General features: G+C 31.0%; 1 protein-coding gene across 9 annotated transcripts in view; it reads right to left on the bottom strand.

The window, feature by feature from the left end:
* The window catches only part of LOC139513241 (histone deacetylase 4-like), a 96,048-nt gene that overhangs the window by 61,262 nt on the left and 19,989 nt on the right, over window positions 1–14,797 (bottom strand). For 2 of the 9 annotated variants that reach the window (XM_071301570.1, XM_071301561.1), the window contains exon 1: window positions 8,049–8,808. The exons of 5 other annotated variants lie outside the window; for them this stretch is intronic. In XM_071301570.1, coding sequence (XP_071157671.1) covers window positions 8,049–8,085 — 37 coding nt within the window. In that variant the 5' untranslated portion in view covers window positions 8,086–8,808. Of the gene's footprint in view, window positions 1–864; window positions 886–8,048; window positions 8,809–14,797 lie in introns of those variants that run through there. 2 more of the 9 variants (XM_071301563.1, XM_071301566.1) reach the window with 2 other exon arrangements.

The following is a 14,797-nucleotide window of genomic DNA, read 5'->3' on the forward strand; positions in this document are numbered from 1 at the left end:
TGTACTTTTACTACAGCGTAAAACCTATTACTCATATTACAAAAATAAAAGATGTGATTTATTCTTATAATCAAACAGAGTTTAAATTAAATTATGTTTTATTGAATATTTCTTCATATATACCTGCTTAAAAAATTTGTATCGTCAATGGGTTTGTTGAATAAGGTTGAATTGTCTAGCATTTTGTGCTGAAATAGGCCATGCTGGAAATATTGAAGAAATGAATCCCGAACACCATTGATTTGATTTTTGATTTTTGGTGTTTTACTGCCACTGTTATGCACCGCATTTAGGCTATTTCCTGGCGGCCAGTTTTTATTGGTGGAGGAGGACGGAGTGCTTGGAGAAAACCACTGACCTTCGATAGGAAAACTGACAATCGTAGTCAATTAAGACTGGAGTCCAGTGCACCCTCACAAGCAGGGTTTAAACTCACAACCTCAGTGTTGACTGGCTAGTGATTACAGTAGTAACTACTTAGACCACTCTGCCCCTCAACACAACATCATTGATGAACCTGGCTATTTTCTGCTCAAACAAATAGGAGATTAAGCAATACTTTCCCTTATAAAATATGAGAGTTAAATAAAGAATAAGATACTTATGCATATAAAATAGACAAAAGTAACAAAACATTTCCATTCATGGTTGATTTCTGTTAAAGGATCTAAGAGAAAAGGTATATGATGCTGCATATCTCCATTCCCCCTGCCCTATATAACAAATAAAAGTCACAATTTTGTTATGTGAAAACCAAATACTAACCTCAACAATTTACTGATTTCAATAATATCCCCTTGCTAAAAAAAACTTTCCACGTTTAAATATTACAATACAAAACATAAGGAAAACAAAATGCATTACCTAATCTTGATGTTCACATTATTATCACTAAAATCTTCTATCACTATAAGATCAACATACCAATTCCAAACATTAAAGTACAAATGTGGCTCACCACTACAATGTAACCATGTTCTGACTTATCATGTTTACATTGGCATATCATTAGTCTATTTTAGAACACTAATAGGTCAACCCCTTAAATCTATATCTATTTTGGTATCCACAAATATACTTGTTTGCATAACATTTAATGAGCTCTATCTTTATATTAAAAACTTTGTGATAAAAGGTTAATATGTAAGGGGAGTCAATATAGTTCTACGTTTTCTAATGTTTTTGTTATTTTGAGATATGTTGTGGAACAGGATGAAAATTCTATAAACTTGAATGAAATCACAATGTCAAATAAGTAACCCTGGAAAATATTAATTAAGAATGGAAGTATTGGTGTTTAATGTCCAGTGGCTCATATTACAGAAAAGGAACATGTTTCATGTGATCTGAGAATAAATCCAGATGTTAACTAGATTCAATTTGCTAGATAACAAGTCTACAGGCAGACATGTTACCTTTGTTTTATTTTTTACCATACAGGCAATTTTGGTAGCCAGGCCATACTTTCTAAACTTGATAGGCCAGGAAAAATGACACTTGATGCCAAATGTTAGCAACAGCACTACGATCTTATAACCTTCTAAAAAATGCATGTTCACCTGAGTTGCTGTTTAAAAGACAATATAACTATCATCTACTGACATAACTTTCTCTATTAAGGAAGTGCATACCTTAATGCTATCTTCTGAAGCAGAACCAAATATTACTTAAAATCAAGTATAAAATCATTTGACACTTCTTACCTCTGAAAAGGATAAGAACAGTACCTCTGAAAAGTCTATAAACAGCAGTGTCTGTCTAACTACTATTAAATGTGTCCAAATGCTAATTAAACATGCACCAAGCATCAAAACTGACTTATCATAACAATTCACTGTTATTTTGATACTAACAGAACTGTTTTCAGCCACAAACATCTTATTTTAGGATACCAAAAAGTAAGACAATTGGTTAAGAAGTATTGAACTTTCTAGACTATAATTAACATTCCAAGATGAATACCACAGGAGGTCAGAGTATGTGTGTTGTAGTTTGACCTCTGTCAAGTCTCCTGTGACGTCAGTCAATTCACCTTCCACAAGGAAGCAGTCCTAAAAAATTCTCATTAACACTTCTGGCTTAATGATTACAGACTATCATACAAAATACTACAGCTATTTATAGCACAGAGATCTATATGTATACACAGACAACCCAACAGAAACTGGTAAAAACATTATATCAAACACCTTGTTTTTGCCAAAATTTACAAAAGTTGCCAAAATATTCCACTCTTCTAACTAATTTAGTACATGTTTTTATACCATCTAATTTTATTCAAGTTTGATAAATCTATCTGATTGTTAATTTTAGAACTCTTATATAAGAAATGTTAATTTTAGAACTAAATATAAAAAAAGTTATCATTTTGCTTCAAAGACTCACCAGATACTTTTTTGAAAATTCCATGTAGCATTTAACAGCCTTCATTATCTTTAGGGGTCCCAAATCGTAAAGAGCTTTACTAGACCTACCTTAACCCATACCTGAACAAACAGTATCCCTTACCCTAAACCTTAAACTGAACACCCCAAATAGCCAACCTTTAACCCAAACAGTAGACTGAAACCAAACTCTAGTGTCAAATGACCAATAAAGTAAAATAATGCATCCTAACAACCAGCAGAAAAAAAGAATTTATATTTCCAAATAAAGCCTATGACAAGTTTCGTATAACCTGATTTTTCTGCAATTTATCTCAAACACAATTTAAGAACATCATAATACTAAGATATTATCATGATTATCTTAGATTATCATGGAACTATTAACTGAAAGATTTATAATTGTTGTTAATCAAAGGTTGTATTTTTTGCCATTCTAATCCCCCGCCAGCCAATTGTTCAATAACTTATAATTCATGTCTGTTCAATATTGTAATTATCAACAAGCTTTTTTATGTCAAATCCCCTGACGAACTTTTCAATATCGGGTATTAATGGAAGTCCTTGAGTATGTTTACACAGAGCGTTGACCTTTGTAGTCCCAGAAAAGAATCAATCTCAAGGTTGCAGTATAAAAATAACTAGCTTATAATAATTGGAAATCTTATAAGAAAACAAACTTAATATAACTTGTACGGTTCACTAAACCTGAAAAGTCTAACGATTCGGTGACGTCACAATTGACATTTCATAACTACAGATGTATTCGTTCCCTGCCACTAAGAAATGTGATTATTCTTTTATATTTGATTTATTCAGAAAGATCAGACTATACTGCACATTATATTAAACTTAACGCAATATGTCGCCATACTTAACACAGAGAGGATTATAGTAAAAATCCTATAAATAAAAATTATCGTCAAAATGTAATTAATTTCTATGAATGATAAATATAGCTAAGAGCTCTATAGAGTAAAATGTTGTTGAACTTATTTATTATCATTTAACATTGAATTTTGAACAAATGCTTTAAAATTTCAAGGTTACATAATAGAGATACTAAAATCTTTTAATTATGATTTGGGTCCCATACAGATGATACAGAAAATAAGTTACTAATGGTTATTCATCAGGACTAAAACCATTATTTTTACCTAAGATATGAATTATTCTGGGTTTTTTTAATGACCACTCTAACTTCAACATAGTCTGGTTGTCTACTTTTGGTACTACATGTACTTGTTTATGTACATATATTACATTTTAACCACAAAAACAGAATTTAAAGGGTGCTTAACAATTATCATGTAACAGTCCGGTCTCCAGTGACAAATATCACATGCATATCAAAAACTGTCAAAATAGTTCCTGAAAAGTAGGTCAACCAGAATGGACAGCAGGAAATATGAACTACCACTTGAAAAAGAGGGTATATGTAAAAGCAGCAAATATTTTGTCCTGCAACAGGCCCTCCAAATACCTCACAAACTCTTATTGCAAGGTAATCTTTAACTTAGAGAAACAAGTTACCAAAATTATTCTCCCAAAAGTCAATAGGTGAAGTTGTGCAGAAACTTGGATTTAGAGTGCTAGAATACCTGGTCTTGTGGTCATAAAACTTTCAAGCATGATTTTTGTACTCAGACTCAAGAATCAACCAATCAAATTACTATATTTTGTGTTTCAAGCATGATTTTTGTGCTCAAAGCACTGAGCAAAGTTTTATGACTTCAACCACTGAAACCAACAACACATAAGACAGTAGCGGATCAAGAAATTTTCGTAAGTTGGGGCCCTTAGACTGCCTAAGAGGTTCAAGTCATGCTTCAGTGATTCCCAATATAATCAACTTTTCTGACAAAAGAGGGCCCCCCTCCCCTAAATCCATCTCTGTAAAGACCAAAACATTTCAGTTTATAATCCATAGTGAACAGCTATCACAAATCCAACTGTTTTGTCATAATTCAGAATTATTACAGTTTGAACCTGGCAGTCAGTCCAATACCCAGTACTCTTTAAGCACACACATGATTTAAAGTTTATTAAGTAATGTTCAATACCTCTTATATTTCTAAATCATAATAAGCTATAAGAAATCTTTGTGCAGTAATGAGAAAATTGATCTTGAACCTCTTGAAAAAGTATATTTTAAAACTTGTATGGATCCAATACAAGGAATGTATCATGGAACCTTTGGCAGAGTATAATGAGCTTCTGGAGTACTTTGCTACCTGTCCCACAGCTGATTGAGTACATATTATAAAATGGTATCAGCCTTATACAACTTTTGTCATACACAATACCAATTACAAACCATTCAGAGACACATCAGTAATACTTACTATGACGTGCTTAAATGATTTTCATTTTCCCGTTAATATATAATTCATCATTCATATTTAGGTCATTTGCTTCTCAAGATGTCAGGAAATCTTATGACTTCTCTACACATTAAGAGACAAACAGCATTCTGTGGTTTCAGAAGAGCATTGCCAAATAATATAAAATATGGAAAGCTTCTTGATCCCCCCTCTTACCCAGTACTTAACCTAGATTACCCTAGATGTACAGTTAAATACTTAATGTAATGAATAATGGTGTCAAAATGTATACCTTTCTTTTTGTTTTTATGCTCAAGATGAACAATATCTTCTTCTATGATGTACATGGTATATTTATAAATAATGTGTCTACAATGAGTTTATATCTGGGAAGAAAAGGATAATTACACTATTTACCTAATTACAACATAGCTACAGGGCAGTTGTGATAAATATTTACATGTAATTCACTGACTTTTCTTTTCATGCATTACTTCAGACAAATGGATGTATGAGTGTGGGACTTTGAGCGTAGTAAGTTGTTGAACTGCCTTCAAGAAGTATATGCAAAAAATAGACTAATTTATTTCAATTATCATATATCTTTTTTTTTAAGTAAGTCTTCAATTATGAAGATGTGAGTGTAGCTGCTTTTTTCAGCTTCTAATATGACACAAACAGACAGTGCTAACTTAATATATTCATTGTTATTAGAAACCCAACAAAACACTCTAATCAAGAACTAAATTAGCAGGTGCAAAAACTAAGGTCCTGTAGAAAACTATGTAGGTTGGTGAATTATGTCAGATTTCTTTATGAGTCTTCATGTACATGGAATGAAGGATATGACAATAAGACATAACATGATTCCTATGTGTAACTAGAACTTGACTGTCAGAGGACACAATAGTTATCTACATACATGTACTTCAGTTGTACTTATCTAACTAATTGGTATTGTGGTTAAGTGTGTGACAACTTTGATTACTATCAATACATTTTTATTTGTTGCTTAATACTATAATACAAATATCATTTTGTCATTCATATATATATAAAAAAAAATTATCTAAAAAAACTTTTCTTGAAAATCTATTGAATGGGTCAAAAATAGAACCATTGAATTTTATGATTAAATTCACAAGATATTTTCTTTCATGAAGAAGCATCATATCTATTTTAAGATGGTGAATAATCCAGAAGCCTTGATTCAGAAAGGGTTGATTGTTCTGAATTGGTTTTTTTTTGGCTATATATACTGACAGTCAATTTTTTTCATAATACATGTAGTATACATGGTTATCTTATAACATGTATAATGTGTGTCACTTGACATTACAAATCTGGTCCTCTTAAAAAGCCTATTTCTTCTCACTTGCTGTAGCTCACTAGCGTGAAAAGTGATTTATGAACAGATTTCCACCTCAAAATTACATGACAGCTATTTCTTATCTATTATGTGTACAACACTACCCATAATCTTATCAATAAAAAAAAATATTAACTTATAAAATGGTCTTTTGGATAAATGTTGATGTACATACAAGCATCACAAGTCAAATGCTAAACATGATAAAAGTGATCGGTGATTGCTGTTCGTTATTTTTTAACCTTAATATCAGAATTCTTGAATAACAAAAATGTATGACAAACAATGCAAGTTTTCTATTATCTATTTCCAATTATAGCCACATATAAGTATAAGATAGCATGATTTAAATACCTGTAGTGTTTTTCCACTGACTGAGAGCGCATTTGTTTCTAACCTAAACGATGTAAACGATTACGCGCATAGTCATTTAACAATTTGTTTCTTACATTTTTTGGTCAACGTTGACATCATTCACATAAACGATGTACGCGCAAATAGTCGCGTAGTCGTTGATCGTTTATCGTTGAGACGTGTAAACGATAAAAAAAATTTCTGCATCTGTTGTTTAAATATTTACGAGCACGTGTTGTTTTCACAAAGTCCTGGTTATTTATTTCCCGCACTTTTACCTGTTTGTTTACAGTGCGTGAGTGTAGTCTATTTCTGTCTGACAACGTGGGGTCGATAAAGTTTATTAAACGATGTATTTGTTTCTAGCAGCTTAACGTTTACTAAACGATAGTCATCGATGACAAAATTTTGGGTTAGAAACAAATGCACTCTAAGATTATGAATGGTATCTCCTCAGGTATTAAAATAGGATTGCTGTCTCAATTACATGATATTCTCAGATCTCATAAGCTATATTCAGGGTATCAGCCTCCAAATGTATTAACACAGCATGGCTTTGAATATTTAAAGTTTTTTAACTTAGGAACAATGGCAATTTTAGCAATTCAGCAAGCATAATCAATGTAATTTTATAAACAAGACCCCCTCAGTTTGGTGTTTATTCACGAATATTGGTCCAGTTGGTTTTTTTCTTTGTTTTTTTTTTTAATTTTGTATAACATGTTTAAAGTTTGAAATAAAAAATAGACATTACACAACGACACAATTCAAGTGATGGCTAACAACTAAAAGGTTTTTTAATAAAACAGAGCAATATCTAGTAAGTTGAACTCTGGTTTTCACCTGACAAAACCTGTATCTGTGTGTATCTTTCTATAGTTTATTCATATTCAAATACCCAAGAGTTGCGATCAACAATGGTAAACAATTCTGATCAATGAATCACTACATATAAAAGTACTGCATCCTGAATACATTGACTGAATTGTTTCACACTCTAATAACATAATCACTCACTTAAAATAAGCTCTGCAGTCATAGAAAGAAAATTAATACTCAGAATAACTGCTACAATTTATCAAGCAATGTGTTATTTGAAAGTCAGAATTTTTTATGCTAGATTAGAAATAAACATTAATATAAAATGTAGTGGAATTGTTCCATTTTTTCAAAGCTCAGATCCCTCCAGAAAATACTGATAGCTAACAGAACCAATATACTTGGAAAACATAAGGGACACTAATTATAAAATAACGTGGAAAATCTAACTAACATTTTGATCTTTAATAATTGAAAAATTAATCAATATGCATAAAAAATATCATTATTTCAAGTAAATTTACTCTTTTAAACTAGGAATATTTAACAAAAATGTATCTAAAAAATATTTATTTTTACATCATATGTGCTGTTATGATATATACCTGACATCTAGAATTTAAACATGATAAATGATATTTCATGGCACTAGTCTGCATTTGACCTTCTCCTACATAATATTTTTTATGTATAAATTGTTAATTACATCTATATATTTACATGATGCTATATATCATGAATATCAAACCTTACTCAGAGGCTTAAACTGATATTTATCCTTACTAGTTATCTACTTACATTTAAAGTTTAAAAATCCTCCATTTGACGACATCATTTATAGTTTATTAAGTCGAGTACTTCAGAGCACTATAAATAATCCATTTACTAACAATTCACTCTTCAGAGAGAAATCTTATACCATCGCACATTCAATTGCATCAAAATGAAGATTTGAAAAACATTCAATTTTGATAAATATTTTTTTTTAATCAGACAGACTTGTTTATCAGACTGCATATAAGGTTTCTACTGCTGTGTATACAAGGAATACAGATCTTAAATGCATGTACGTTTTCTGCTTCCAATCACTGCTAAAATAAAACTTTTATCCTCGACTATATCTTAATTACGTTGAAATACACATGTAGCAGACAAGAAAATTGTATGAAACCAAGAGTTATAGTTTCTGATCTTCCAAGTAAATGTCAAAGACTTCAATAAATAGTTGATATTGGAAAATAAGTCCAAAACAGTGTAATATATATATATAGACTTCAGTTCACCATGAAATGTAAATGAATGCTATGTAACAATTGTCTGTAAAAAGTCAATATATATCCATTTATATAAAAGCTATTATGTTCAGAAATAATGACCAATCCAGGTGAATTATACCTTGAAATGTGATGCCAATATTTACATATTCTCCATCATATGTTGTAAGAAGTGTGTAATAATCCTCGAGTAATAAACACATAGAAATGGTGTAGTATTGTGTATGAATCAACACCCAAACTACTTATTGTATGACCTTCACATTCAGTTATAATCAAACTATAACCCAAATAACCCTGTTATTTAAATACTACATGTGTATGAACACTCCTGCACACAATGCTCATATAAACATATATTTAGAAAGTTATTTAACAAATAATGAATTCATTTATCTTTCTCTTTATTTTGGATTGGAAATACCCAGTGGTTTATTCATTTTTTACTCTTATATAAATGCCAAAATGGATTAAACTAAGAAATCAGTAGAACATATTATTTTTTTATCTTTAGAAAATAAGTAAAGATTTACAGTGGAAGGTTTCTCCTACATGTTGACTATTGTTCTGAGTAATAGATTTAAATTTGCACATGGTTTAAGTCAAATATTTTATATATTAAATCTTCAGCAGCAGCTCAGATTGACTTGTAAGTGGAACTGGCGCTGAATTTGCCATAATTATTGCACAGGTAAAATTGTAACCTTTTTCCTGGAATAGTTGGGTTTTGTGACTGGTGTGTAGGGAAAGTGCCGTTAGTGGTGTACCAGAGTTGTCAAAAGAGCTGGGGACATCAACATACGATATAATTGAAAAATTCTGCTTTGAAAAATTATAGGGACTTTTATATACATGTATATTATCAAGTAATAGGAACTTTATTACAAATTATAAATCTGATATTTTTCCGCACCTATTCACATAATTTCAAGATGGTAAATGTGGTAAATGTCACATATTTCTAGCAGCAAGTCCTATCACCTTGTACATGGGGAAGTGCATTCCTTGAGGAAATAGTTCTTAGATGTAGTCCAAACAGAAACAAGTTGAAAAACAATGTTTTCTTAGGGGTGATTGTCATGAATTCGTCATTACAAGGACCATTTATTCTAAAAACATATTTGCACATACATCACAAGCATGTGACATGAAATTATTGAAATGGTCAGAAAATATTGGACACCTTTTTCTTTGACTCTTTCACAACAATGGTCAGCCATAAAAGTTTATCACATGAATTGTTTGTGGTCACATTTTTAAAAGGAAATTTAATTTACAAGTCTTGTTTCCTATACATGATAACAGTACACGGTTACCTTTTCTATAATTAACATAAACAAAATATAAGTTATATAGATTATAGCCAAATATGATCAAGATAAGGAGGAAGAGGAGGGAATGTTATACTGTGGCTTCATATATTTCTGTGGGTACCAATTTTTCCTTGATTGAGGAAAACTTGAATATTCAGGAAAATTCAAGTTTGTGGTTTTGACAAAGTTTGCAATTACATTCCTTTTTAGAAAATTTGGATTTCGTTGAAAATTTAAATATGTGGTCCCCTGTACACATGAAATCCGTGAAAATTGGTATCGAATCAATAGTAATTGATCCACAGTAGTCAATTTATACCCCCCCCACTACCACCCTACCCTGACCTAAAAAAAAACTAGGAACAAAATGATTTGTAAAAACCATCTTAATGTCTAAAAGATGGTTTAATGCAAATAACTAACATTTGTGAATTATTACTATTTCTACTATCAAAATTGGTTCAGCTATTTAGCTGAGTGCTCTTCATTCTTGTCATATACTTTAGTCCATTTTCATCTCATCTTTCATTCAGGCGAAATGTTACATGTCTTTTTTTAGGTTATTTAAAAATGGAGCAATTCATTCTGTGTACAAAACACATGTACGTTTTTAACAATGGTTAATTATTTATCTATGTGAATATACATCCAAGCAGGGGACTTTTCTCTTGTTAAATTGAGTTAACCAATATTCTAGTTGAAAGAAAAATTTATTCAATGACTGTTCAGGTTGACAACAATATACGTAAAATTAATATCAATACCTATAAATATGAAATGTGACCCTGAAGCGTGTTATTAACTTTTCTGTAACTAACAACTATTGACCTAACTCATTTAATAAAAAATATTTATGGATGATTTCACTTTAAAAATTGAATGGTGTTTTAAATAGATTTGATTAAAAACATTAATATATATAAATATTGATATTTAAGTACTGCAGAAAAAGTTTTATCACATTAAGAATGATTAGTACAATATTGTTCCAAATTGTTATGTTTTGTTAAGGGCTCTGAGCTGGGACATAATTTATTAATAGTCACAGGGCTCAGTTATACAGTGACATGTAAAAAAGGATAAAGTAGTTTATTTTTCCATGATTATAGGGATTACTAATAAGATGTTATCTGCAAACAATTAATTGAAATAAGAATAACCATGGAAAAATTATTTTTCTTATTGAACATTTACTGTACACTTTTCATGTATTTTTTTTTTAATATTTTCCCAGTACATGTACCCATAATGTGTCATATGTAGATGATTCCCATACACAGCAATTTTATCAAAATCTAAAAAAAGTATTGGAATTATTAACAACTGCACAGTGCAACTAGCAATTTTGACAAACATTGTTTCATACTTGAATAACCTAAAGTATATTTTACATTGACAGAGTTTTGGGGGACAAACAGACAGAAACTAAGGCAAACTGACAGGACAAACAGACAGAAACTAAGGCAAACTGACAGGACAAAATCAATATTTCCCACTTACAGCAGGAATTAAAATCAAAGTGCCTATATATAAAAGCAATAATAGGGATAATGGGAATAAATGTACAGCACTTTCATTTGTTTTGCAAAGGTGAACCATGAATTTAACAAATTGTGAATAGCAGAGGACACTGAGTGAATTCTTATATGAAAAGGGAAAAAAAATGTCCATTTTCTACATAAATGATCAAAAATAGAATTGAATGACAAAAATTGAAATTAATATGGATTTTTACTATAGAATTATGTAAAAGAATGCATAAAGGGTTCCCTGAAGTGCAATTTATTAGTGCCAGAGTAGTTGGTAACCTTGTGACAAATGTATTCTTCAATACAGACCAGTAGAAAGAGCATAGTCTATCAAGTTTAATAATAGAATACAAACCAGCATATCAAACAATATATAATAGGATTGGTAACCTAACTTCTGATGATTGTATTATAGAATCAACTTAAATACAGAACCTAAATCAAAGCATGGTCAGTGCTGTGAAACAGCTCATCTAATATGCTGATCTATACTTTCAAATTTAAAATTAGAAATCAATTTGTTACAAAAGTTATGTTTTAAGAAGTTGTCGTAAACTTAATATTTTTGGAAGAATTGAAGTGATAAACAGGCAATCATGGTTTAAAAAAGGCAACATTTTAATAATCTTTTGAAACTAGTTGTCTTAATGCTAATTATACCACATTTCCTAAGAATGATACCGTAAAAATCTTTTGTTCTTTATTTTTGAAAAGCAGGAAAACTAAGTTTGAAATAGAATCATATTGAACAGTCATCAAATTGATGTAAGGATTAAACATTTGTTTGAGGCAAACTTTAAAGTAAAAGAATAGGAACCAAAAATTCAGTACTTTTTTCCATTTGTAAAGGGGCATCTAGGATGATAAAAGCAACGCTACCCAAATTCAAATTTCAGCTGTGTTTTGTGGTCAGAAGCATTATGTTTAAGTTTCATAACATTTGGTTTAGACAAACTAATGTTTGAGAACAGAAACCAACATGGGGATGTACAGAAGTACGGATGGACAAGGGTAAAACTTAATTATGCCCCCTCTGCTATAGCGAGGGCATAAAAAAGCAATTAATTATAGCAGATTACTTTTACAGATTATGTTTACCACATGTCTGCATGCAAACAGCTTTGTAACTGAAAAAAAAACATTTATCATCTGATTTTAAGTTTTAAACAGCAAGGCAGTACACATTTTAGGCTCTAAAGACTCCGAGAATTTCAAGTAAGCCCAATGATATATTTATAAAATAGTGCTTTTTATATAGGTCATCATCAAATCGTGGTTTAAGTAAACTGATATAAACATTCAAACTCAACTAACAGCATTGATTAAAGCTAACTACAAAGACTGATGAAGTTTAGATACCATTGAAACAGATACCATATCCTCACACACTTGGTTATAATAAAGGAGTGTTGTCTAAGTACCAACAAAACATTATTAATCAAATATGTGTCCCTTCCATTTATATTTTTCTGCAATTTTCATGTTTAATAACAGTCAGAATTATATAGAAATAAGGAGATGTGGTATGAGTGCCAATGTGATAACTCTCCATCTAAGTCACAATTTGTTAAAGTAAACCATTATACTAGGTCTAAGTACGGTCTTCAACTGTATGGCTGTTTATGTAATGAAATTGCTAACAGTCTATGTCTTATCTTTTAGGCTCACCATTTCATAATGGACAAATTCTACGTCTAAACTACTTGTGTGTCTTTATATTTTCTAATTATCTATAAATTTCTTTTAAGATTAACTTTCATTATTGAAGATGTTTAATTTGAATGAAAACATACCTTTGACACTGAGTTTAAGTTAACATAGTCATGTTAGTGTACTTAATACATACTGAAAGGTCAATCCCAAGAGTCAACATAAGATAAAAAGTCATTCCAATGCAGGTTACCAAGTTTAAAGATTTATATGAAATGTTTACATGTTGTAGACAGGAATAATCAAAATAACCTCGAGTAAGCAAGTTCACACCCACCCACCCCCCTACCATACCCCCTTTTATAAAAGAGAAGCACTCAAAGTGACATGCTTGCATAGTTTTTATTTCTGTTTAATTTTAAGGTATGGTTGAGGCAAGTTAGAGAAGGGAAACTAAATTAGAGATGTAGGGTCGGACAGTACGCACAGATGGACAGTTGTACAGATAGAGAGTACGGACAGACTGACAAGAGTAAAACTTAAAGCCCCCTCCGCCACAGCAGGGGCATAAAAACTTGCTTCATGGCCATGTCCCACCTGAGTAAGTCTGTAGATGTTTAGATGTTTTTCATATTTTTTTCCCCCTTAAATTTTATGAATTTAGTATTGAAGGTAAATCTTACACCAGTTCTTTTCTAGACATAATACAGACATTTTCCTATGTTAAAGACCCTATGCTGACCTCAAGAAGTCTTTTGGTTTATGTGTCATTAGTGTTGTCTCATTGTCACATATCCCATAACTCCTTTTATTCATATTTACTCAAAAGAAATAGAAAAAGCTTATTCAGAAATTCATACTGCATTTAATATTTTCTTTAATCAAATATATCATCAATACTTTGATGTTTTAAAATAGGATAAACTTTTATTTATGTTCAGCCAAGTTCACATTAGCCTTTAATATGATTATAATAACATTGTTTTCCTAAAATAAGATTAAAGGGACAATAACCTAAATAAAGATTATGTTTTTACATCAAATGCAAGTTCAAATGAAAATGTAAATATTAGTAAAACTGTGTTGCCAGTTCTGTTTAAAGTCTACTGTGTAAAAGATTCCTATCTTATTTATTTTTCTTATCTTTTTAACAGGGTCTTAGAGAAATCTTGTCTGTCCCTCTGATCATGACAAGTCTGATAAATTATCATTCAGTTAAAATTCTGTTGCTAGGATCCTTAAAATGGACTTAGTTTTTCAAATCAGGCAATATTTCCTGTTTTGGTTAGGACATATAATGGAAGGAACTTATTTGCTCTATTCAAATAATACTTTGAAATTGGATTCGGACATTTCTCTCAGGGAAATGGAAATCAGAAAAATCTTGCCATAAGGATTCTGTCATCAAACTTAATTTTGGGTACTCATACATCATAGAACTCATGAATATAAACCTGTCCATCTTAAGGACAGGGACTGGCACTGAATGATGAGTATGTTGGAGAGTGGCAGACATTCTGCATTGAACCAAGGAAACCCAGGTTCCCTTCAATAAGTCTTTTCAAAGGTGGTGGTGGTAGGGGGAGGGGGTGTTCAACAGGCATTAAGGACTGGGACTGGCACATAATGATGAGTATGTTATAGTGTGGCAGAAATTCTGCATTGAACCAAAGAAACCCAGACTTCCTAGATCTTTTCAAAGGTTCTTTAATGTGCATAGTGGGTTGTAGTCTTCCCTACTTAAAACATGGGTATCCATCCACATCCAATTCATAGTGGGT

This window comes from Mytilus edulis, chromosome 2 (genome assembly GCF_963676685.1).
Source record: "Mytilus edulis chromosome 2, xbMytEdul2.2, whole genome shotgun sequence".
NCBI classification, from domain to species: domain Eukaryota; kingdom Metazoa; phylum Mollusca; class Bivalvia; order Mytilida; family Mytilidae; genus Mytilus; species Mytilus edulis.